General features: G+C 35.8%; 2 protein-coding genes and 1 pseudogene across 3 annotated transcripts; 2 read left to right on the forward strand and 1 right to left on the reverse strand.

Annotated features, from left to right (window-relative positions):
• Positions 1-22: 22 nt before the first annotated feature.
• Positions 23-3363, forward strand: LOC122069577 (annotated as a pseudogene).
• A 634-nt stretch (positions 3364-3997) lies between these two features.
• LOC122069576 (probable peptide/nitrate transporter At3g43790) lies at positions 3998-22081 on the reverse strand. Of its 2 annotated transcripts, XM_042633627.1 has the most exons (17): positions 21407-22081; positions 18903-18943; positions 18239-18299; positions 18034-18136; positions 17798-17900; positions 17642-17695; positions 17449-17511; positions 13279-13328; positions 13089-13164; positions 12501-12710; positions 11083-11170; positions 10555-10640; positions 10348-10455; positions 7546-7590; positions 7347-7435; positions 6673-6716; positions 3998-4432 (listed from the first exon to the last, which is right to left on the reverse strand). In XM_042633627.1, the coding sequence occupies exons 1-17, from the start codon at positions 21549-21551 to the stop codon at positions 4344-4346; spliced, it is 1455 nt and encodes a 484-aa protein (XP_042489561.1). In that variant the 5' UTR covers positions 21552-22081; the 3' UTR covers positions 3998-4343. The 2 variants fall into 2 exon arrangements, with proteins under 2 accessions (XP_042489561.1, XP_042489562.1); XM_042633628.1 differs by lacking the exon at positions 18903-18943 and having other exon boundaries at positions 21407-21543.
• Positions 22082-22437: 356 nt separating this feature from the next.
• LOC122069580 lies at positions 22438-25079 on the forward strand. Its single transcript, XM_042633633.1, has 5 exons — positions 22438-22457; positions 23970-24137; positions 24212-24473; positions 24563-24729; positions 24835-25079. The coding sequence occupies exons 2-5, from the start codon at positions 24081-24083 to the stop codon at positions 25072-25074; spliced, it is 726 nt and encodes a 241-aa protein (XP_042489567.1). The 5' UTR covers positions 22438-22457; positions 23970-24080; the 3' UTR covers positions 25075-25079.
• Positions 25080-25094: the final 15 nt, after the last annotated feature.

Consider the following 25094-nt stretch of genomic DNA (forward strand, 5'->3'; position numbering starts at 1 on the left):
GGGGGGGAGGAGAAGAGAGAGAGAGAGAGAGAGAGATTGTGTTGGGCACAATCCGTTTTAGGTTGATCCATTTGAAGTCGGAATTGTGAATTGGGTTCCAACAAGAGAAGACAGCAACAATGGCTGCTCAAGTATCAATGCATGTTTTCAATCCATACAAGATTAGTACTGGTTCATACAAGAAAGGAAGAAGAAGCAAGATTTTTTGTTCTGCTCAAGAGCCCATGCCTCTCCTGACTCCATACAAGATGGGCAACTTCAATCTTTCTCACAGGTCTGTTTTATCTCATCTTTGATCACCCCTTTCAGTTAATTCCATCAATTACAGTCCAATTTTTAAAACCATGATCAATGGACTAAAACCAAATCATACCGAGTCATTCAAGACTCGTTTGTTTTACCTGAGTTACAACAAAATGGCTGATTCTTGTCAAAAGTTTAAGTCAGCATTTTTGAATAGTTTTAAACTAAAATATATTATAATGACGTTAAATGTTCAATGATCGAAATCTTTTGTATTGAATATAGCGACCATTGAGTATATACATGTAAAGTTTAATTAAAAAAAAAATGATTCATGACCATGACATCTCCAAGTCGGATCTTATCACTTTCATATAAGAGACAATGAATGATGAGCTTCATAAAAAAAATTGAAAAATAATCACTTTTATTCTATCTTTTCTCATTTAATTTATTTATTAATTATTTATTTGGATTGCTTGAGAAAGACTATTATGGAAATAAGAGGCAAAAATTTGACATGACTTGCCTGGTTTTTTGTGACTCGCTCTGACTCACTATGATTTAAAGAGGACAAATCGAGTCACAAAACCTGGTTTTCCAACAATGGTTGTAATAGAAATATGGTAAATTCGGTTTCCTTAAAAGATCCAAATTATCTCTATAAAAAGATTGTAATCCCACAAGATGATTATTATTGAAAAGAAACATCTTGCCTTGGACATAGGTTGAGTTGGATAACCGAACCAAGTAAATATTGCTCTCTCTTTCTATCTTCTCTGTTCTTCCTCTTGTCTTCTTCATTTGAATAATTATTTTTCCTAATGTTTGCTTGGGGAGAGCTATAGATTATTCGATAACCAAACATTGCTTTCATGAAAATGAGTTTCTTGTTTTGAAAACACTCTGACTGTCAATAGTTACAACTGAGTTGATTTATGATAGTTCAATTGACATTGGCATCACAATAGAACTATTTTGACAATCCCCAATGATATCTTTTCCAATTTAGAATGTTATTGAACCAAGTATGAGTCATACTCTGATACCAATCTCTAATTCATGTGACCAGAAATTATCCATTTACTTTTTTTTTTTTTTTTTGACATGTAAAATTTTCACTCAACTGAAGACCTCTTGTACTTTTGTTTTATCAGAGTAGTTCTGGCGCCACTGACACGACAGAGATCTTATGACCATGTTCCTCAACCACATGCTATCTTATATTACTCTCAAAGAACCAACAAAGGAGGCCTGCTCGTAGGTGAAGCTACAGTGATATCTGAAACTGCTCAAGGGTAAGGTTGCTGAATGAAATTCTAAGCTCTCTTCTTTATTTGCATAAACAATTAGCATTCAAATAATTTTCCCTTTTTTTTTCCTTTTCCTTACTTGATTAAGGTTTCCACATACACCTGGTATTTGGACAAAGGAGCAGGTGGAAGCCTGGAAACCTATTGTGGACGCAGTTCATGAAAAGGGTGGAGTCTTCTTTTGCCAGATTTTTCATGTGGGGAGAGTTTCTAATTCTGGTACTCTCTCTCTCTCTCTCTCTCTCTCTCTCTCTCACACACACACACACACACACACATGATCATATTATTTTCCATATCTTGCATATGTTGCTTATATGACTGTAGAGAGTCAAGAGAATATGCAACCACTTTGTTAGCAGAACTCCTTTAATGTAACTTTCCAGTTTGAATTAGTTCCTCCATTATATACTCCACTAGTGCTTCACATTTACTCCTTTGCTGCTCTCATTTTCTTTCCTCCAATAATAATGGAAATAACTTTCCAATTTATTTTTGTTTTCAAACTAGTTACAACCGTAGGTGCTTTTCTTGTTTCATTGTTAAAAAAGTAGGTCTTTTTTTTATGGAAACCAAAGTACTAAGAATTTCTTCACTGATTTTATTTAAAACCTTTTTAGTTGTGAATTGTGGTATATCTACCTCCAACTTCTTACTCAATTTCTGTATACAGCTGTGCTGCCAAATGGGCAAGCTCCAGTTTCATCTTCTAACAAATTTTTGAAGCCAATAATCCGTGCCAATGGAGTTGATGTAGCAGAGTTCACACCCCCACGTGCATTAAGAACAGATGAAATCCCTCTAGTTGTAGATGAATTTAGAACTGCTGCCAGAAATGCTATGGAAGCAGGTAAGGACTCTTGAAGCCAAATGTAAATTTTTCATAAGAGCTAACTTCATATCCTTTAGTGTTTTGAATAATGCATTCTAACTTCATATCCTTTATTGTTTGTTACTTTGTTATATAGGATTTGATGGAGTGGAAATCCATGGTGCACACGGCTACCTACTTGAACAGTTCATGAAAGATGAAGTTACTGATCGAACCGATGAATATGGTGGCAGCCTCAAAAACCGTTGTCGTTTCCCTTTGGAAGTTGTTGAGGCAGTTGTTAAAGAAATTGGAGCTAATAGAGTTGGAATGAGACTTTCTCCCTTTGCCTCTTACAAGGAGTGTGGAGACTCAAACCCAGAAGCTTTAGGCCTTTACATGGCTCAATCCCTTAACAAGTATGGGATAGCTTACTGTCACATGATTGAGCCAAGAATGATAACATCTGGAAAGAAGCTTGAAGTTCCTTTCAATCTTCTGCCAAGAGAAAGGCTTTCAATGGTACTTTTATTGCAGCTGGGGGCTATGATAGAGATGATGGCAATAGTGCTATAGCAACTGGTTACACAGATCTTGTCGCATATGGTCGCTTGTTCCTGGCCAACCCAGACTTGCCTAGGAGGTTTGAGGTTAATGCTCCTCTCAACAAGTTCATTAGAGAGACAGCTTATATACAAGATCCCATCCTTGGTTACACAGATTATCCATTTCTCGAAACCATAGCTCAGATTATACCTGTGTGAGAAAGCTATGACAACTTAATTTATCATTGGATACCATTTCTATTTCCAGAATTCATTAGTTATGTCAAACTAGAGGAAGAATAATAACATAAGTCTTATAATCATTACAATTGTTTTGAGTCTCCTTTGTGCAGAGAAGTGGACATGAATGTGAAGTAGTTTTAGGTTTCTTTAGGGTATGTAACACATTAGTAAATACATATGGAAGAATATGAACCAGGTACAAAGCTTATATAAATGACTCAAGAGATATAAAAATAGCCTGGTTTTGGAGACAAGAATTAGATGAACTGATTATGAGACCATCCTCTGGTAGCAAAAGAAAGTTGCATAATGACAACTTCCAATTCAACCCATTAAAAGTGCAAGTAAATCCTGTCCATAAAAAAACACAACTTGGAAGGAAGTTACAACCATCTAACCAGTAATATAGTTTATCTGTCCATTCTCACTGTACACTATTCCCACAAGTGAAACCTTAAAGCTTAAAAATGAATTTGGGCATGCTTTTAGGTGGTACACTATTTGGCTTCCAGAGTTCACACAGTTCACAACTTATTTCTAAAGTGCAAGACAGTTTACCATTACTTTGTGTTGCAACCAGTAGCAAACTCTGTATAGCAACCAAGAGGAGATTCCACTGACCATATGCCCTGGGAAGAAACAATGGAACAACTTTTTTGCAGATGGAATGATTTTGTACACAATGTCTGAGCTATATCGAAATGGTCTTTAGTTCTATCTGATTACGATTCCCGAATTCTACTCTGACAAGCCATTCACCATGTTTTCTTTCCTAATGTAGCAAAAAAGTGCAATATGTGGCGTAGGGGGCATCATTGGCAACATGCCACAAGAAAAGAAAAGATATAAAAGCTATTTGATCTGATCGAATCTGTGCACTTATCTGTGACCTTTATTTTCAACAAAATCATAGGCTCTCAAAATTACATGCTGAAAATCATCAAGCTGAATTAATACTTGGTTTTACACATACTTGCTCATGCAGTCGTGGGATTTGGAGCCTAGCATAGAGTAAATTAAGCCATCTCCATAGTTGGGTATTCCATGCATAGACTAAAGGGCAATTGGAAGAGGACAGGAGCCACGGTAGAGGAAAACTGGAAAGGACTCTGGCCCAAGTGTGGTTACAGAAGTCATCTCCATTCACTCCATTCATAAAGTTGGAACTTTCCCTCTGAATATTTTCCACTAACGGGGTGGAGGTAGGAACGGCTTGAAAGTCATCAGCACCCCAACAAAAGTAATTACATTTAAAACAAAGAAAACCAAATGATCACCTGCAATTCAATACAGTAATCATGATCAATATCTCAATAAAAAATAAATAAAAAAAAAAAAACCCTGATTATACTGTGCAACAATGTCAGGAAGTTAGCTTTTTCGATTACATATGTACAGTAAATAACTTCATACAAAGCTGGAAATGAGTATCAAGAAAAAGAACAGAAGTTAGAAATCAGACTAATTTCATAGGCCCATGGGAATTAAGTGCAGTATATTCAAGATGAATGGCAAGGGCTGATATCTCTGTCCCTTCTACAGATCTGAAACAGTCCTTGACCTCTAATAAACGATCGCATCCTTCTCCAAAAATTCAAAAGACAAAATGTGGGGCTGGCCACTTAGCCCAGTTTCTTGGTCCAGAGAACTGTTCATATCAACCGAAGTTTCCCTTTTGTTGGTGTTTGCCTTCATTTTTGTATTCATAAAAATCATAAAATTGGAAGTTGAGCATCTAAAATTAATGCATTAGCTTCTAATTTTAATCAAAATCTGATATAGTCGATTCTTTAGAAAGAACATCATTTGTGGCTTTGGTTCTTTATGTCATATAAAATCAGAAAATGGAGTGTTGGAACTAGGACATCAAAATAGAGTCAAGATATAATCTAATAGAGAAGAATGATTCATACATACCCAACAAATTCATGCCAATATATGTATATATATATATATATTGAGATACAAAGTGGGAAGGGGGGGGGGGGGGGACAAAGAAGGATAAGAGGGGGGAGGACAAGGTGAGGAACAGGATGGGAGCCTTTACTCTACTGCATCAGCCCCAATTAATTAATTCTTGATGATCTATTAAACATTCCAATTGATCTAGGCTGCTGGATTACTAAATCAGAATGGATTTGATCAACTTCTTCAAGGATAATAGCATTCTGATCTGTTATTTTGTTCGAGTTTTTCATATGCAACTCAATTTATCAACGAACTGAAATCAGGGGATGGCTCATCAGTTAAGAGATATATCATGGATACATTCCAGTACTTAAGACACTGGATATATTCCAATACTCAAGACACATCTAAACACCTATTAGAACCCCACCCCCCCACCCCCAAAAAAAAGGGCATACCCGGTGCACAAGGCTCCCGCATGTGCAAGGTCCGGGGGGGGGGGGGGGGAGAACACCTATTAGACATGCATGAAAAGAACAGATACTGATGGGATTCAATTTCTAATGTATGTATTAGCTACCAATACGATTCCTAGATAACAAACATAGCTCAACTCAACAAGGAGCCTGGAATCTCCAGTTTCAACTACTCCTGGACCAATTTGAAACCAGAATTTTAATCCGAGTACCCATGTACAATCTACGGCAGATAGTTTAAGATTCTTTTGGCTACGGTCCCAGTAAGGTGAAAATTAATGTGTATCAAACGATACATGCCAACCTTCAATCCCTTCCCACTCATTCTACATCAGAATTTCAAATACTGATCCGCAAATGAGAAACCCATTCATTGTCAGTAGATCTTATTATATTTTAACATGGACTATCAACTCTATCATCTAAACCTATATAAAGAGCACTTCAATAGATCATAGGAAAAAAATTAGAAAAAAGGATCATAACCTTCTATAGAAATAAATAAATGGAAGTGCTAAGGAATAGAATAATTTCTATCGAATTAAAAAAGGTGCATATTTTTTTGGAAGAAAATATTTATATATTAGGCGATGAGAACATTAAACTTCCCGAGATCATTGCAAGAGTTTGAATTGTTAAGAGTCCTTGTTTAAAGGATCTAAAGTCAAGAGTGGAAATCTATCCCCCTCCCAAAAGGAAAGCATGAAAATCATTGACAAAGAAGACTCATCAGTCCAAGAGAACATTGGCCTTCATCTCCATATGAACTAGTTACAATGATATCACTCAATGACTCAAGATTGTTTATAATTCCAGGAAATGAAGAATTGTGAGAGCAGATTATGGAATGGGTCTGAATGAATCCTCAGGCTGGAAATCAGTTGGATAGGTGATTCCTTCAGAATTTAGTGGAGAAGTACGAAGGAAAACTTCTTTTTCTAGCAGAAGGAACACTAGTGATTAGCAGCAAAAAACAATACAATAGTAACAGTAATCACAGTAGGAATCCTTGGAAAAGAGAATACTAATATCTCCATCTGTCCATGATCTGCATTCTATTTCACAAAATAGGCTGTTCATAAAGAGGGATTCCTGATATTGCATGGTAGAAAGTTAAGATTGAGACTTCATACCTGGTAGGAAGGTAGCATCCAGACGCTTTTGTGCCCATGAAAAGCTGCAAGTATAAATAACTATGAGAGACTAAATTGCATAATGGAGAAAGAATATAAGACAAAGTTCTAGGAATCAAGTTCTGTGTCCCCTCATGAATCGTAGGTCGGGGCAATATGGAGTCATGGACAAAATTTTCTCAAATCCAATCGACTAGGTGTATTTAGTTGATTCTTTTGAGTAATATATCTGGACATCCCTGCCGATGACTCTTTACCTTTATTAGCATCGTTACGGCACAATTGGTACATCCAAAATAACCATGCCAGTGGAATCTTTACCCTAAGGCATGAACCTCCTTTCCTTCAGGTTTTAGATTTGCTAAACTCTTTAATTTTTTATCCGAAGAAAAGAACACGAACTGATAGTAAAATAAAAAATAATAAGTAATCTAACCATTTCTAACTATACAATTTTTTAATCCTAATACACATTTAAATATCTTGCTTGTATGACTTTATTTTTTACCCTAGGCCCACATTTTTATTTCTTTTCTCCTTCTATTGAGTTTGAACCCAAGTTTCGATGAGGTTGAATGCCTTTTTATTCTCTCTTTCCTAAGTCACTTTTTTTTTTCTTGAATCAATTTTTATTATAGTTAATAATCTGTATTTCACACAAAAATAATACTTACAGGGCACCTCCTCCTGCTGGACCAAATGCTTTGAAAAGAGACATTAAAGTCATAGAAATGCCATTCGCTGCTGCTCTTTGATGTTGGGGCTGCCATAGCAATATCAGATCAGTATTAGAAGGAAAATATGAACTCCAAACCAGGAAGAGAAAAAGATCAAAAGAAAAAAAAAGGCATAAGAGGAAAAAGTGAAACTTACAACAGCAACATTCTGCAAAATGAATAATCCAGTGATAGTTGACACCTAATTGGAATTAAACAGAACTCTAGTAAAGAAATGATATACTACGATAATTCAAATTCTCTGGAGAGTGTTAACAGATAACAAGAGAAGTACCCAGATAGAACAGTTCCATTGTATTGATTCAATCATAAATAAGGAGATATTGAATAATATATAGATATGCATGTATCTAAGATTAGGATATTTATATAGATTAGAGTCAAGTTTAGGACTACTGTCTTCAAAAACGGACCTGAGCCGATGGTCTGACAGCTAGACCAGTCAACTGGCACTCATTACACCACAAAACATCAAGTTTAAAAAATTGAAAATTGATGTTTTTTATGACTTTTGGAACCAGTCAGACCAGAAAGTTGATCATGTAAACTGGAAGATTACTTAGGCCCCACAGATCATAGAGCAAGCTTCATGCTATTTTAAAATAAGAAAACAAAATCTTAAAATCACCTCCTCTCAAAGGGATGAAAGTTATTTTTATCCTTTGGCCCTGAAGCTTACATGCATTAAGGAGTGACTTATAACATATATGCTAAATCACTCTTTATCGTTCATTACTTTTGCATCAGTGCAATGAACCAATGGATTATAGTCATCATGGCCATGGTTAGTATCAGTTAGAACTTGCAATTTTGACTAAGACAACTTGGTTTTGTCCTTGTCTGAGACGAAAGGTCGAAATTGGTTTACACCAGGTTTCGCAAGTTTCAGCACTTGGTTCCGACCAAGAGCTGGGAGTTTCGCATGTTTCAACACTACCGGGGTATTTTCCCAAAAACTTGCAGTGTTTGGCTAAATCATTTGATCTCTTCTTACACTTTGGCGTTCTTTCCTCATTCAATCCTTCTACAACTTGGATTTGTGTGCTATGAGCTTGAAGGTAATTGTTTTTTTCCCCCAAATCTAATTTTTTGAAGAATTAGTACATATATATATATATATATATATATAGGGATGGACACAAAGTATGTCATGGGATATATATGTATTGCATTCAAAAGAGCGTCACCAACATTTTCAGTGGAACGCAACTCGTGGATTAGACCTGCCAAGATATTCCATGTGGTAGTGAGTGTTGAGTGGTGAGTGTTGTATACATATTTTCCTAACCTAATTATGTTTTGATTGTTTTAATTGCATATTTACATTTCCAATAGCTAAATTAAATGTAGTCAGTTAAATTTATGATAGGGCTAGTGTACAATAGCCTTCAACGTACACTAGCAAACTTCGGTTCAAACCACAAGTAAGATTTTGGGTGGTATAAATAGGAAGCACAAAAAACCATTTTCTGGGCCTCAAACCTAGGTTTCGGTTGGCCAAGAAAAAATCTCATTCGATCGAAACCTGGGATATCTCAGTTTCGGCTAGGGCCAAAACCTGATGTGGATCCGGGTTCCAAAAGTCGGAATCGGATCGCTTAGGCCCCAGATTGTGTTGTCTTCTACCTTAGATGAGAAACAGGGCAGGCGATGGGGAGAAACTTCAGTTCGAGAGGGCTTCTCAGCTAGGCCTCGGCTTGGCCTGAACCTTCAAAGGAAAGGTCGATGCAGCAAGTCATCTATGAATCCAGCACCGCAAGACCTCGACAGCCCAGATCTGAATGTGAATCAAACTTGCAACTGGACTTAGTGTTGGTAAAACTCAGATCTGAATCTGGTTTGGATTTCTTCACAGAAAAACCAAGCTTCGGAGGAGATATTCTAGGAATTATGTCGCCAAGGGGAGGGCTACCTTCGATCAAAACTTCAGCCCCAGCAGATCAAGCACTAAGGAGATCTAAGAACTTGAACAAGGCTGGAAATACTGCCAGAAACAGGAGCTTTCCGGTGAGGAGGGGCAATCACAAAATAGAAACAGAAAAGAAGAAGAAGATAAGAGAGGGAAGAGAAGAAGATGATCAAGGGAAGGGAAGCTAATGGCAGCTCACTGCAACCATGGTTTCAAACCTGGAAACACCATTCAATTCTCAAAATTCAAAACTTCAAAATCTAAAATTGAGTTCTTCTCTATTACACGACTAATATAAAGGAAAAATCAAACAATAAATGGAAACTACTTGAAAATGGAAACTATTCTAAAATTAGAAGCTAGCTAATTTAAAAAGAAATTGTTTCTAAAACAAAAGAAAATCAAATCAAAAGATTTTTTTTTTTCCCAAGTCCATCGTGCAACTGCATCAAAACCTCGATCCTTGCTTCAGAGCAGTCGAGCAATATTTTCACCAAGGCTGTGACAAGCGTCCATGCTTAATTATGTGCTCCAAACTGTGCATAGAAGATGTCTATGCTCCAACTTGAGAAGGAGTGTTGGTAAGATGTACTGGATCATGTTGTGGGAAATAGTGAATCAGTTGTTACATTAATAAATATCAGATCTGTGGGGGCTTCCTTCCTAGTGGTCAATCACTTCTCTTCCCAATTTTATTTCCTCAGTTCTGTCCTATTCGGTATTCAGAATTACAACATGCTTAAAGAGATGAATAGCAGTGTCTTTAACGGAAAGCAACTCTGTTTCCTCAGCTTTGTGCAATATCATGCCTCTTCTCATTGACAGGATATCTTAACCTAAAATGCTTTTTGGGTGTTTATCATTTTTTGTATGTTCCAAATTTTTTTTTTTTTAATACTACATTGATAACATCTTTAATTGTTTTCTATGACAGAGAGAGAGAGAGATAAATGAGAAACCAAGTCCAAATATGAAGTGATAAATATAAAACCAAGTCACCAAAGCATGTACTAGTGAAGATGTACTTACAGATAGAGCATTCTTGAATATACATACAACATTTAGTATCAAGTCAAGAGTGAATCCCGATAACCCAGCCATAAATGGAAAACTTTGCGTCAATGGAAGTGATAAAATCTGCAAACTTGAAACATCAATAAAATATAGCATAAAAATAAATAGAGATTGGAAATGTAGTCTACCTTTGAACAACAAAAGACGAAGTTGAAAGCATACCGCTGAAACACGAGTAGTCATTATCGGTCCAAGGCTCTTCTCAACAAGTGGAAATACAAAAAATTGAAATAATAGAAGACCAAAGCCTATTGATACCACAAGTAAGCAGCAAGTCAATTTCCTGTATCTATATCTAATAAAATAAAAAATTTGACAGAATGATCGAGTGAGTTAAAAAGAGAGGGGGTTTCTCAACAACTTCAAATTGCAAGTGTGCTCAGCATTAGGCCTTTACTTAAGAATTTTTACCATTTCAAAGCCTAAAAAATCAGAAGTTGCAAGAATAAGCTTTCTTGTATGTATAAGACAAAGAACATAAGATAACAACAAAATTTCGAAATACAGTTTCAAAGATTACCCGTATTTTTAACCAAATTCAAAACTGTAGAGAATACTGTTATTGATCTAAGGAATTATGCTTTCAATCAAAATTTGAAAAAGAAGAAAAGAAAGAATTTATTCCTTCCAATCAACCACAAGAAATGTAAATTTCCACAACTTTCAAAATATGTATGGATCCTTATTTACCTGAAATTGCAAGAACCTGACCAACTGCCTGAGATGTAAAGCTCAATCCTCCATACTTCTTACCACTGACAGCCCATAGTGAGAATATCTGGAAAGCATAAGGGTTGGTTTTCAAATAAAAGAACTTAAAGACACGATGGGATTAAAATCGAAGGTAGGGAGAAGTCCAGGAAAAAGAGTTGAATTGTTAGGTTTACCGATATGAAAGCATATAAAGAATTGAAAAAAAAAACCCACAAAATACAGAAACTTCTTAAATACAGTTTCCAAGTGGATTGAGATCCACACTATATATAACATTGAACTTCAAGTTCTAGTCTTTGATTGATTCCATTTTAAGAATCAGGACATGCTTGTTTGGTGGAATCATGGAGTTTCCCCTTCATTATCTTCTTGGAGCATAACCTTGATCACTAAGATCATTATTTCATATTTTCATGATCAGACATAATCAAGTACACCTTGACAATCTGATTATGTGTCAGGTGAAAAAGGGACCACAGGCCCCTCTTTAAGCATTCTTCAAATTTTAACACCCTGATGCTGGGAGGCTAGCAAGTGTACGGATGCAGTCTGTTGACAAAGATGCAAGCTACTATTTTTCAGGCCCTCACTAGGGCAACACCCTTCAAGTAAATCCTTCAAATTTTTGGGAATTCTTCATTCTTGTTTCATAGTTTAAAATCAAAGCAGACAAAATCAAGTCATGGTTTCACCCAATCAACCAAAGGTTCAAGAAACTCAGTTCAGCACATAAAGTGGACCCATTGGATTTATTTGGAATGCTACGTGATGTGCCAACTCTTGGCATAGATCCTACTGCCATAGAACATGTCCAATTCAACCAATTTCTTTTATTGATTTCGAATCCACTTTCCTTTTGTAACTTTCTACATTATTCTCTGATGATTACTCATTACTCAAGAAAGATTACCATTATAATAAGAAGAGCTATTCTCTGCAGATTTTCTCAAACAAATACCTATGTACTTGCAAGCTGAAAATTCCATGAAAGTCAACTTGGTAACTTATATTTCTTTTCTAATATATCGAGAAAAGATCAAGTCCAGATGAATTCAGAAACCCAGAAGTGTCCCAAAGGAATATTTCATAGGATATAGAACATGAAATGAGTTGAAATTTTTTTCCCGCCTTGTCACTATGGAAAATCTAGAGCAAGGCTCGATTTTGAGAGATTTTTGTCATTTTAGACTTGATTTTGAGGGATTTTTTTCATTTTACCTTACATATTCACCAAATGCTAGTGGGTAAAAAAAAAAAAAAATTGGAGTATGAAAACCAAATAATGTATGTTACCTTCGTAATAAAAGTAGAATGTTCTGAGGAATGAAACAAAATATAAAGCATCACATTAAGAATATAAATATATGAAAATAGCTTAAAAGAAGAAAGGTCACCTCTGAGTAAGCCATCTCATGCAGTGAGAAAACACAATATACAATGATGGTTGACATTAAGGGCCAATTCTTTAAAAGATTCTCGTCAATACTAGATGACCCTTTGTCTTCAGTTTCTTTGATAGCTTCCTTCTCATCAGTTCCACATGAAGGACCTTCATGTGCATCATTTGAGTTTTCATTTTGTTTTGGATGCATATGCAAAGTTTCCTACAACAACAATCAATTATTTGTAAGGTATCAAATAAAAGCCAATACAGAAGTTATTAGTTATCATTCTAAAATGAAAGTCATAAACATACAGACAGGTATGTCATTAAAAGGTAGTTCGGATATTATGAAGCATGGAATTAGGAAGACTATATAGAACATGAACTCTGCTGCTGTACTGTAAAAAGGGTGGAGAAAGAAAATTAGAGAGAGCAAATTATTGACAAAGAAATCATATTTAGTGAGAGAAACATGAGCCCTGTTTTCAAAAATTATTTCATCCTTTATATTTCTATGCTTCAAACAGATTACCATACAAAGCAGAAAAGGATCCACAGCAGACTAAATGTAATAAGTGGATATGGAGAGGCAACTTACTGGAAGCCAGAAACAAGCAATAAATACACCTCCTGAGAAGATTGATATGACAAGGCAGGGTAAGAAGTACGGATACCTACAGTACATAGGATAATAGTATTAAGTGTGATAATCATTAAAGAGATAAATAAATAAAAGGAATGATTCAGAAAGAAAGAACTAGAAAGGAAATTTAACTATTGCGACACACCTCCCGAACAGTGAGTCTTTCGAAAATAAATGTGGGAACTTCTCTGCAGGCTAACATACAAAGATAAATCCGAAGAACTAAATTAGTAAAATTCATCATAAAGATTTGAGGAAGCACATATAAAAAGGGAAGAAGGTGACAATATTCAATTGAAAAATTTCTCATTAACTAAAATGGTTAGAAACCATTATTACAGATCAAATATTGGATTTATAGGAACTAAAGAATCAGGCATGGATTCTTCCTTTTCATAGATTCTTCTAAATCTTTCTAACAAATTTAGCCTCGCCATATTTGAACAAAACAAAAAAACTTTACAAGGACACCATAATAAGAATGAAAAACCAAATCTGGAGAGCTTTGAGAAGGGTTACACGACCCTGTTAGGATGGAGTTTAATTTAAGTCATAAAAACATCCAATGAATGATAGAATTCTGACAACACTAACAATGTGTGCAAAACAAAAATGATTTTCATAATGAGCTCATTCCTTAAGGATATTTAACCATTGGACCAACATTTTTAACCTCTCAAATGCACTCAAGCCTGTACAGGAAAATATCTCGATGTAAGTTTAGGTAAATAGTGCAAATGATGTACACGTTGTAGAAAAAATTCTTGACATGGATTGTCTAGCTTATTCCACATTTCATGATTTTAGGGAAGCAATGTCCATTTGCTAATAGAAGTTGTCTCCCACAAATGTCTAACCTGTTTTCAGATTCACAACTAAATTCTGACAAAAAAGCATATGAGACACCTTGGTGGAGAGGTAGTTCACCAGCATGTCAAAAGTTATGAGCCAAAGTGAAGGATCCTCTCTTCCCTCACACTCTACTCACTTTTTCCTACCCTCACAAATTGATCTCTTTCTCCCAGTGATCTGTACCTTGCTTTCTTCTTTCAAATCTATACTTGTAGAGCAGCCAATATGATCTTTGATTCTTAATCTGGAAACTGGGTTAGTTGGCTGCATCAAGTTGATATCAGAGCCACATCTGGCCATGGATACCTTTGTATTCAAGACCAGGGTTTGCTTGCCTGATCGAAAAACAATTATTTTATTCATACATGAAGGGAGAAGTGAGAATCTTGTCTCACGGTCGGTGGTGGAAAAATTATCCAAGACAAATGAAATAATCATTGAATCTGATGGTGATGTTTTCATTGAATTTTCAATTTTCCCCTACTTTGATGTGCTAAATGTTGTGTATGTCCTCCTTCCAAACATGTCATCATACTATGGATGGAAGAACGAAAGGATATCCTTGAAAACAACAACATCCAAAACTTCATCCCAACTTAATGGGGTCAGCTACATGGAGATTCCAAGTAAGGACGAGCGTGAGGATCCATGCAAAAGATTGACAGGTTGAATTTCCTTGATCTTAAACGAAATTTATGTACCGTAGAGCCCTCTCATATGCATCAAATATTTATTTTTGAGGGGATGCTACTAGGTGTGCCTTTAAGATCATCAAACACCATGACTACTATGCTGCCAAAAGAGGAACAAAAGAGGAAACCAAGATCAAGAACTTTCTGTCTCTACTGGGTTGCAGAGGAAGTGCAACCCTTTCAAGTAGAAAACAAGCTTGTGAAAGATACTATTGAAACAGAAGAAGTTATACACCATGAGACTATTCTTCCTCAAAACTTCAAAAGATATTGATGCAACATCAAAGCTTCATATTATGAATTTTGTTCGAGTTGAATACAAGGAGCTGCAAGCACAACTAAGTGCTCTTAATCCTTCCCTGGTACAAAACTTGAGGATGAGAAGTTGGTCCTATTTTGATATCTATTGGGTATGGACTTTAGTTCTTTGGATTACATTTGAGACAGGCTAAATTATGAAGTCTAAAGGGGAGTTGGTGCAACCAAGGTTACTAAACCCTAATTAGGTCTCTACGGGCTCACCCCAAGCGATAAAATCCGAAATAAAGAGGGCAGTAGCAATTCTATAATATTCAGAACACTTGGGGACATTTTGGAATAGATAATAGGCACCTGGGACCAATAAGTCAATGAATTAAAGGAAAAGGACCATTTTAGAAATTCAAAACAGAATATGAGTAATATAGATACAAATTATGGAAAAAGGGGGTCTTGGGTAAAATTTGTCTGTCTTTGCAAATAATAAAAACAGTAATCTTCCTCACATTAGAACAGAATATGATAGAACCAGCCCCCAAGCAAATTGATCAACCTCTCTCCTCAAGCATCCAAATCCAATGAAGTTCCTAACTCCTAGACCTCTTAGGAACAGCCAACAGACCCAAATATAGTTAATACAATATTAATATTTTCCACAAAAGTGATTTGGCAGAAGTTGCAGGGCCAGCTTTGAGTTCTGTTTATATTTCTTTGCAGGGTTTTGGAATTAGGGATAATAATCTGGGGATGGAGTAGCATAAGGTGGAGGTTCTCACACATTCAGCAATGCAGGATGCCCTGGCATAACTTCTTAAAGTATTTCGCATACAAGTCCAAAAGAACCTCCACCTTAGGCTACTTCAATTTTCCCTTCAAAATTGGACGCGAAGGTTTCCTCTCATCCATCTCAAGTCGTTACATCAAATAAAGATAAAGAAAAGGGGTTCTCGCTTTCAAATTTTGCTCTAAATCCCCCCTCCTAAAGAACAACTCGTTACTCATATATTTCTTATTTGTAGATTGATCCCAATTTGGACTCCAGCCACTCTAACAGCATTATCTCAGGCATTCTACTTTAACTAAAAACTAAACGAATAGACAGCTAAACAGGAATATAATAAATATCAACTTACAAAAATACCCCTAATAAGAAAGTGGACTAAAAAACCAAGTTTAGATCTGGTTCTCCTTGGCCTGGGCTTGTAAACTGATTCATATTGGTCCAACCAGGCTAGTGTTGCTGCATCAGGTGTTCTCAAGGGGCAGTACAAAATTCATATTAAATTTTAGTGGGGTCCATTAGGTAGCATTGTTGGCTTTAGTTCAGTCATCAAAGAATCCTCTGTCGTCTCGTTGTGTAGGTCCTAAATTATCTTAAAGCTATCAAGAAGATTAAGGTCTTCAGCTATTCTAATTAGTTAAGTATTTTAGAGTCTTTGTTAGATAAGTTACTCTAGTTGCCTATGAATTTTAGATTTAGGAGACTTTCTCTTGCTTTATAAATATGTAACCAAACCCCCCTAATCAATAATAACTGAATTAAAGAAATTTTATTGAAAGTGAGTGCCAAGTGAAAGCTTTTCTCTTCCCTCCCTCTCTCTTCTTCCTCCAGTAGATCGCTCTCTTTTCTCTCTCCTATTGATCTGGTATCTCTCTCCATCCCCCATTGGCTGATAATCTACTTCCCCAGCCCTGAAGCTCTACTATCTTCCTTCTCTTCCCTTCTTTCTCTTCTTCTTTCTTTTCCCATAGTCTACTCAGGTGCTAATCTACAGAATCTACAAGTGACTTTATTGATTGGTGACCCCTACTACATCAACTGGATAAATCTCTCCTCCATTCAAGGCATATCTCACTCTGGCAGATCCCTCAACCGAGCAATATCCTAGTAGACAAGCCAGAAAGACTGGATTGCTTACACAGTTTATATCCTATTTGGTACACTTTTTCTTGTTAGACCTTTATATACCTGCTTTTGACGTCATTTCATCTTGATTCTTTTTTTATAAACTACTGATTAAAAAAAAAAAAAAAAAAAAGAATTAGAAGAAGAAGATTGTTCACCATCTCAAATTGTTTGGTGCACAGCTAATTTAACTGTTCAAAAAGAAAAACCATTTAGAAAAAAATAAAAATAATATATCTTTCCAAGGTTGCTCAAAATGATCTTAGAAGACCTTTGAAATTTCAAATTCTATTTCCTTGTCAATTTTTAAGTAGTCTGACTAAAGGGGTTTTGAAGACTTTTACAAGTCCTATATCCACATTATAACTGATAGGATCAAGGGCCCTTTGAGGATCCTAATCAAGGACAACACAAGGCTTGAAAGCAGATTCCAAGAATTGTGTAATGCATCATTGGAAAATCAACCTGGAACGTTTGTATTGAACAAAAATATAGTGTAAAAGTAACATCATTTCATTGTTGATTCTAGAAGAAAGCTCATCCTTTTGTAATTTCAGTGGAGAAAAAAATAATATTATCATCATTTCACAGCATAATTAATCCATACCTGTGCAAGATAACCTCCAATAGCTGGTCCAATAATCAGTCCTATGCCCCTTGACGTACTAACCTGAAATGAAATGTGGATATTATTCTCAATATGAATAATTAACACAAAAATAAACTCTAAGATAAAAAATAAAAAATGATAAATTTTCAAAATGAGTTTATGTTTAATTCCAAGATAGAAAATTCCATACAACTGATTGTCCCAAAGCTCGATATTCATCTTTGCAAATTTCAGTAGCATATGCCTGGATACAATCAAAAGGAAACGCTTATGACTTGAAATATTAACTTAGTCGTGCTTACATTGATCAAATCAAAATTTTTTTATTGATATATACCAAGCATACCCTTATTGAGCCGAGTACGCAATTGAAACCTCCAAGAATAAACCTCGTAGAAAGTGCCATCCAATAATTTGTACTAAGGCCAAAGAGCGTGTTGAATATAAGCCTGAGACAAACACAGTTTGCTACTAATGAAAACTATTTGTCAGAAAATTATCAACATTGGTGAAATTCACTTACATCTCTTAGATAAAAGATTTACAAATTGAAATAAAAAGAAAATATCCAAAACCACTGACACAGAAACTGTCCCAATCATTATTATAGGTTTTCGACCGTATCGATCTGCTGCCATTCCCCATAAAGTAGAGGTCAAAGCTCTCCCAATCATAAATGAAGATCCTTAAAAAAAAAATTACATTATCAAGACAATATTCTTAGGACCATTATGTTGATATTTATATCACCAGAAAAATGCAGCATCTCTGCTGCACAAAACATTACCGATAAATCCTGCATAGAAACCGATGTCTTCTACTCTTTTCGCAATATGCAAGTCCCTAATCTGCAAAGGAAAAAAATATATATATATCATGGATCAAGCCAAGGATCACAACCTAGTCTTATATATATATATATATATATATTGCAAAATATAACTTATAATGCACATAAAAAATTTGGAGAGAGGGAGACACTAAAGGGAATGAAATGTTCTTTGCACCCAAGTTTCAGATTCCATGTACACAATTTATGTAGCTATAATTTAGATAACAGCTCCAAGTTCAAGGAACTAGTTGCATTCTCTTTAATACATCATTTTCTTAAACTTGTCAGTTTATAGAGTCTAGTAATCACATGCCAAAGCATGCCCGACAGTCTTGCGACTAATTCAGAATTCCAGATGGAACTTACTTTATCATGTATTGAGTCCCTTCTACAATCTTCCATTTCATCCATGGTGAACCACTATTGGCCAGACCAAGACCTAACTGGAGCACATCCTACATCACAATATTTTTCCTTCATGTGGTCCCATATACATCACTGAGTACATGGGAAAGGGATAACAAGAGCGATGCAGACTTCAATATTTTACTTCCTGCTCTACTATATCCCACTTGTAGAAAATTATTATTATTCAAGCTCTTATGGATAGTATACGTACCATAAAGTATAAGAATGGAAAGAGGGATGCAATCGGCAAAGCTGAAAAAAGAAAATCACAAAAGAGTAGAAGAATTAGGGCATTATGATGGAAAACGAGCTAATCTGTTAATTTACTAATCTATAACTACTCAATTGAGTGGAGAAAAACCACAGGGATACTTGATTTTTATTCCAATTTGTAATTTCAGGGCAGCGAACTCTAACTCATTTCAAGGATACAAAACATGACCCATAGAGACATTTTTTTCAAAAAATTTATTAGGTGCAATCAATGACATGTAAAAAGAAGATTTGAAAATAAAAGGCAGCAAAAGATTTTATTAAAGAAGGGTAGAGACTCCCATGATCCAATCCAGCATATATTTGAAATTAAAGCTTTTTTCTTTTCATGATAAAGAAAGAAAAGTTTTGAAAAAACATACTACAACCTTAAGCGAAATCAGAGGCAAAGAAAGAAATATGTCATCGCTACATTTGCTAGCTTTTGACGAAAAGTTCAACTTTATGGGGAAAAATATGCACAGCTTATAAGACCTATTGAATTCCAAAATTTCCCAAATGCAACATGTCTTCCATATATGCTGAGGAGTGCCAAAGAAACTGCCAATGAGTTGGCAAAAGAAGGGATACTGCAACCTATGATCTGTTTTAGGGATGATATTCCATTGTGGGATGTCCTGATGTTTACTGGGTTTTATTTTCAACTATGTACGTGTGATTTCTTAAATGAGCATACCTAGAGAGGAATCCCTCGGTAAGCATCCTTGGTGATGTGAGGAATCTCTTGAGAGACACTAGGGTTTTTTTTTTTTTTTTTTAAATAATCTGCAATGAGGCAGTTTCAATTGTGCCTAACTTTTTGGACAAGTTGTTTACATTAACCTGCACTCATGCAATAAGTTTCAGCCCAAAAAAATTATAAGGTCTTTCTCAATCAACATGCAAATTCGGTAAATCAATAGAAGGGAAAAGATTTAATATACTGCGGATCATATGATTGGACTTAGTATTGAAATTTCACAGATGGCTAATCCACATAGTACTCCATCTATCAGAAAATCAGAATGTGTATCAGCCTTCCATTGATTTGGTGGCTGAAAATACAAGGTAGAAAATCCATTAGATGATGGCCACACAGTTGAGATCATTCAAAAAATTTGACAAGTAAACAATCCAATGGATGCTCCAATCTATTCAATGATTAGATACGCCATATCAGCCCTCCACATGGCAAAACCACGTTGCTCATCTAGTCCTCTCTATATGGCCTCACATAGACAAAAATTTGCTCAAAAGTCATAATTATTACTATTATTTTTTTTATCTTGGTAAAATAGTCCAAAGTGGAAAGAAATCTGATCTCAAGCATTTATGTCATGAAATATAAGTTACTTGTTACCCTTATCAAAGTTTTTTTTTTTTTTTTTTTTTTTGGGGGGTGGGGGGGACAACCAACCAGCTGGCTGGGGGACCATAGACAGAGTGTGGAGAGGAGGGGAATGAGCTTATAGCTCAGTGGTGGCAGCCTCTGGCGTAAGACCAAGGAAGTCTTGTGGTCGAATCTCCGGTCCATCTATATCTACATATCTTTATATATACTAGCATTTTTCCTCGGTACAGCTGTAACAACTAACAAAACTATCTCTTTGATTTCCATAAGTATATTGTAAGCTAAATTATTTACCATATGCACACATCTCACGGTGGTTGACAGTCCAACTTAGTTTTTCAAACGAGCTTTAGTTATCTTTAGAGAAAGTCTTTTGTATCCTCCAAACTATAATTTATAGTCTAGGCAAATCAACTTACAAATTATCAATCATAAGAAACATATTACATTGTTATTCCAAAAATTAGCATAAATTGAGAAAACCTTTTTGGCAAACTTAAATGTGACAATGCATTAGCAATCTAGTAAACGATGAACTGTAATTAAATTATAATTTATGGTCTCAGCACATCAACATGATACTTTATTTTTTTAACATTCCAATTTCAGTTAAAAAAAAAAAAAGTATTCTGATGACTTCATTTATAAACTATGATTGAGAAAACGAAAATTGCTTAATGCTAATGTTCAAACAGACAATATGAATGAGGATAAAACAGAACACCCAGAAAGTGGAACTAAAAAAGGTAATGCAGTTTGACAAGAATGAAGACAATTCGCAAGCCAGCTTAAAAATAACTTCAAAAGCTCAATATAGCAATCCATTTAACTTTGCAAGCAAACATAAGCAATTGAACCAGCATGAGCAATAGTTTCCAAAGCTTATTCTCACAGTTCAGTTAACCTGACAAATAGAACCAGAAGACAAGAATACACAGATGAACGAAAAAAAGGGCCATTTTTAAATTTTAACTACTTACCCAACCATGCACAACCACATAATCCAAACTAGCATTTAAACATAACTAAGCCAGCATGATACCAAATTGCAAAATCAAATCAACCAAACATTACAAAAATCAGTAAACAACCATCAAAACAAAGCATCTCACCACTGCACAAGGAGCATAGCCAAATGAAGGCGAAGTTCTTGAAAGGCACACCCTTTTGTGCTTCCTTCATACGGTCCGTCCTACAACCCGGACAATTCTCATAGTAGACCTTCTTCAATATTGGTTCCCTAAGTTCCTCAGCCATTAGAAACCACAAAGAAAATACACAAAACACCAAAAGAACAACTCCCTAAACTCTTCCACTCAAAATCCCCTGTGAGCTCTGCTACTAAAACAAGCCTGGACGACTTCAATGAACATAAATACCATTCCAGTTTATACTGGGTAAAAAATGGTCGAAATCTCCTAATAATTCACTCTTTCCCCCAAAAAATAGCCCACCAAACAATTTGGATTGAACCACCATTAAATTGGGACAAGCTCTTCCAACAATAATCAATAAAAGACATCCATGATAGTTGCAGACAGCAGAAATGAGCATCCGACAAGAAATCTTATTTGAAAAGAACAACCGAAGCTTCTTCGTAATCACAGAGGAGAGAGAAACTCAAGAACGCATGGATGGTGGTAACTGATAAGTGTTCATACGTATCTATCAAGGCGGTGAGAAAGCTAGAAAGGGACCGCAAGTACGGAAAAGAGAGGAACTCCAAAATGAAATCGAAACAAAATCTCTCTCACTTTTAGGCTGTGTTTGGTAATTAAGAGAAAAAATAAAAGAATAAGTACAAAAACTTTACTTAATTTAAGAAACTCTCTTCCTGTTCAATATGTCGAGAACCAACAGAGAGGGTACTATATTTATCTACATATCTATTTTTAAGGCTCCAAAACGCTCAGTACCCGTTTGGTATCGTTCTGAAAAAACATTTCTAGCGTTTTTTCGTTATATTAGAATAAAAAAACGGAAAAAACCATTTGGTGAGATTCTGCTGTGTTTCGATTTTTTTGAAACGAAAATTGAAAAAAAAATGAAAACGGAAGCCAAAGTCGAAACTCCAAAAAGGAGTTCCGTCACTACAGTTTCGTTTCAAAATCCCTAATTAGGAACGATCGTTCCAGATAGCTGGAGCGTGAGGAGCATCTGCAGGTAAACCCTTCTCTCCTCTTCTTCTTCTTCTTCTTCTTCTCTCTCTTCTTGTCTCTTCTTCTCCTCTGTTCGCCTTCTTCTTTCTTCTTCTCCTGGTTTCCCCTTGTTCTATCTTCTTCTCCTGGTTTCGCCTTGTTCTATCGTCTTCTCTTTTTCTCTTCTTCTCTCTTCTTCTCCCCTGTTCGCAATTACTAAATAACTGCACTCGTAGCTCATTCAATTACTAAATAACTTTTAAAGCAGTTTCCAAGCCTTTTTAACTTCCCTAAGAAGCACAACTGCCAACACTGCGTGGTATATGAACTACTTTAATTTTTGAAGGGAGATGGATGCATGTGCAATCCCGCTTGAAAGGCACCACAATAATCACTAAAATCTGGGAGTTTCAGATGCTATATTTTAGGAAAGATGGGCCCATTTTTTCTCCTGGTATATGTGCTCAGTAAGGTCATACTATCAGTTCCTTTTTAGTGGCTTTTAGATGTTCCAAGGATTTGGGATCAGTAGTTATCTTCTAGTGGTTGAGGTTTTTGTGTAGGTGACATCACTGCAAAGAATCTTGAGATTTTGATCAGATAAAGTTTCAATTTGCTAAAAACATGTTGAATATGCAAAAAGGGTGAGGAATGTACTGCAATCTCCACATCGTGTGATTGCAAAAACAACTGGGAGCTATAACTTGTATCTACTCTTGATGAACTGGGTGGAATGTGTGGAACTTACTTGGATTCTCCTAACAACTTGGTTTTTGTCTTGTTTGGGTTTTTGGTGGCATCCTATGGAGAGTGATAACATTTCTATTTCTTGGGTGGTTTTTTAAGGAAATCAACAAATTTTAGGAAACCAATGGCTCTGCCTAGGATAGTTATGGACATTTGGTCCTATCTATTCCACTGGGTATCTGCAGCTAATGAGTTTGCAGGTATTGGTAAAGCATCTTTTGGACCAGATTGGAGTTGTGTTCTTATTGTATATTGCTATTCCCTTTCCTTTAAGAGAGGAAACTTGAGTACTTTTGTGTACAAATCATGTATGATAATTTATTTTTCTGCCCTTGCTGATTAAAAATAGTAGTTATAAAAAGATGTCTCCAGAAAATGTAATGGATTGGTAGAAGAGTCGATGAATATTTCTGAAACATGAGTGGCTTGTCAAGATTGTCATAGTAGAACTTGTCATGCCATGAGAGTATCCATCTCATAAATATTTTGCCCACTTCACTGGCCAAACATGGGTTCTCTTTTGTGGAACATCTTTGAAGTAAAACATTTTCTTTTAAACTAATACTTCTATGCTAGAAAGAGGTTTCCTCTAAACCATATGTCAAATTACCCTCCTTCTTTTCTCTGTTATTCTGTCATGGGATGATTTGAGTAATTCTGCCGTTTTTAACTTTTAATTGAGCAGTAGTAGCAATGTTGTGTGTTATTCCTCTTACCCTGGGACCTCTAAGGGAATAGGGAAGTTCATTTTAGTATCACCGCTTTGGTAATGAAATATCATCTTTGACAGGTGGTGTTTGAAGAAATTTTCATTGCACTTGATTCTGGCGCATTAGAGCAGCTGAAAGAGTTGAGTTCCAGGCGCAGAGCTGTTGAAGAATCAATTAATGAGAGCAGCTTCATGACAGAGGTTATTGCGAGGGAAATGGCAGGAGGATTGACTTCTCGTTATGAGCAGGTAGTCCTGTTTTATTGGTATTGAGCCATGTTTAGCATGTGGCTAGTTGCACTTACATATGCAAAATGTATCAGGACCTGCAAAAACTGGAGCAGTATTTGCCACTTTTAGAAAATTTGATGATTCATGTTCAGTCACTTAGCAACAATCAAATAATTGTTCGTTGGACTTCAGGCCTTAAGATAAGATGGACTAGTGCTCTTAGTGCTTCTTCAATTTTCAACCTTAGGGGCGCAAAGTTCTATAATATTGATAGTTTGCACTTAGAGCTTGGGATGAACCTTTTCCTTTATGGTGCAATTTTGCGAGAAAGGGCTTTGGAAGTTCTAACAGAAGGTACTTGAGCATAATTCCTCATTGACTTTATTTTTTTATGTTTCTCTTTTCCTATACTATATGATAGTTTTGGTTCTTCCAATGTCCAGATCTGGTGCAGTCTGCTACTCTGTACAGGAAAGCTGCCGGAGTTTATCACTATCTGGTTAATGAAGTACTTCAATCTTTACAACCTCCATTCACTCAGGAAAGACCGCCAGAATGTACCTCATCTGTGTGTTCCATTATGAGCTTAATTTGCCTTGCTGAAGCACAGGTTGGTATTTTTCTTCTCTTTTGGTTGTATGAATGGATCTTCATTGTGAAATTGTTGATTCCTGAAGACTGCACCTTGTGTTCTTTTCTTGTTGCTACGCGTTAGGCTGTGACTACCAGAAAAGCTGGAGAAAAGGGTACTACTCACAATCTTTTAGCTAAGTTACACTATGGCATTGCAGAGTTGTTTGATGAGGCTGGCAGTATTCTACATTCAGTGAAGAAAGACTCCAAAGATACAATTGCAAACAAGGATTTCCTTTGTCCTCATTCAACTTTTCTTTTTCATTATAGTTGTCAGTTTTTGGCTTTTGCTTATCCTTTATTGATAGATTCTATGCTATAAGGATATCCATTTATCATGTC

Source organism: Macadamia integrifolia, unplaced genomic scaffold (assembly GCF_013358625.1).
Source record: "Macadamia integrifolia cultivar HAES 741 unplaced genomic scaffold, SCU_Mint_v3 scaffold652, whole genome shotgun sequence".
Lineage (NCBI taxonomy): Eukaryota > Viridiplantae > Streptophyta > Magnoliopsida > Proteales > Proteaceae > Macadamia > Macadamia integrifolia.

Excerpts from the sequence above, each read along its gene's own strand:
- LOC122069576 (XM_042633627.1), bottom strand. The coding sequence starts at position 21,551 with ATGGCTGAGGAACTTAGGGAACCAATATTGAAGAAGGTCTACTATGAG. Across the intron at positions 17,512-17,641 it reads GAGCTTTGGGACAATCAGTT|GTTAGTACGTCAAGGGGCAT; the intron begins GTATGGAATTTT and ends ATTTCATTTCAG. Across the intron at positions 10,456-10,554 it reads TGACTACTCGTGTTTCAGCG|ATTTTATCACTTCCATTGAC; the intron begins GTATGCTTTCAA and ends TCAAGTTTGCAG.
- LOC122069580 (XM_042633633.1), top strand. The coding sequence starts at position 24,081 with ATGACAGAGGTTATTGCGAGGGAAATGGCAGGAGGATTGACTTCTCGT. Across the intron at positions 24,474-24,562 it reads TTTGGAAGTTCTAACAGAAG|ATCTGGTGCAGTCTGCTACT; the intron begins GTACTTGAGCAT and ends TCCAATGTCCAG. Across the intron at positions 24,730-24,834 it reads TTTGCCTTGCTGAAGCACAG|GCTGTGACTACCAGAAAAGC; the intron begins GTTGGTATTTTT and ends GCTACGCGTTAG.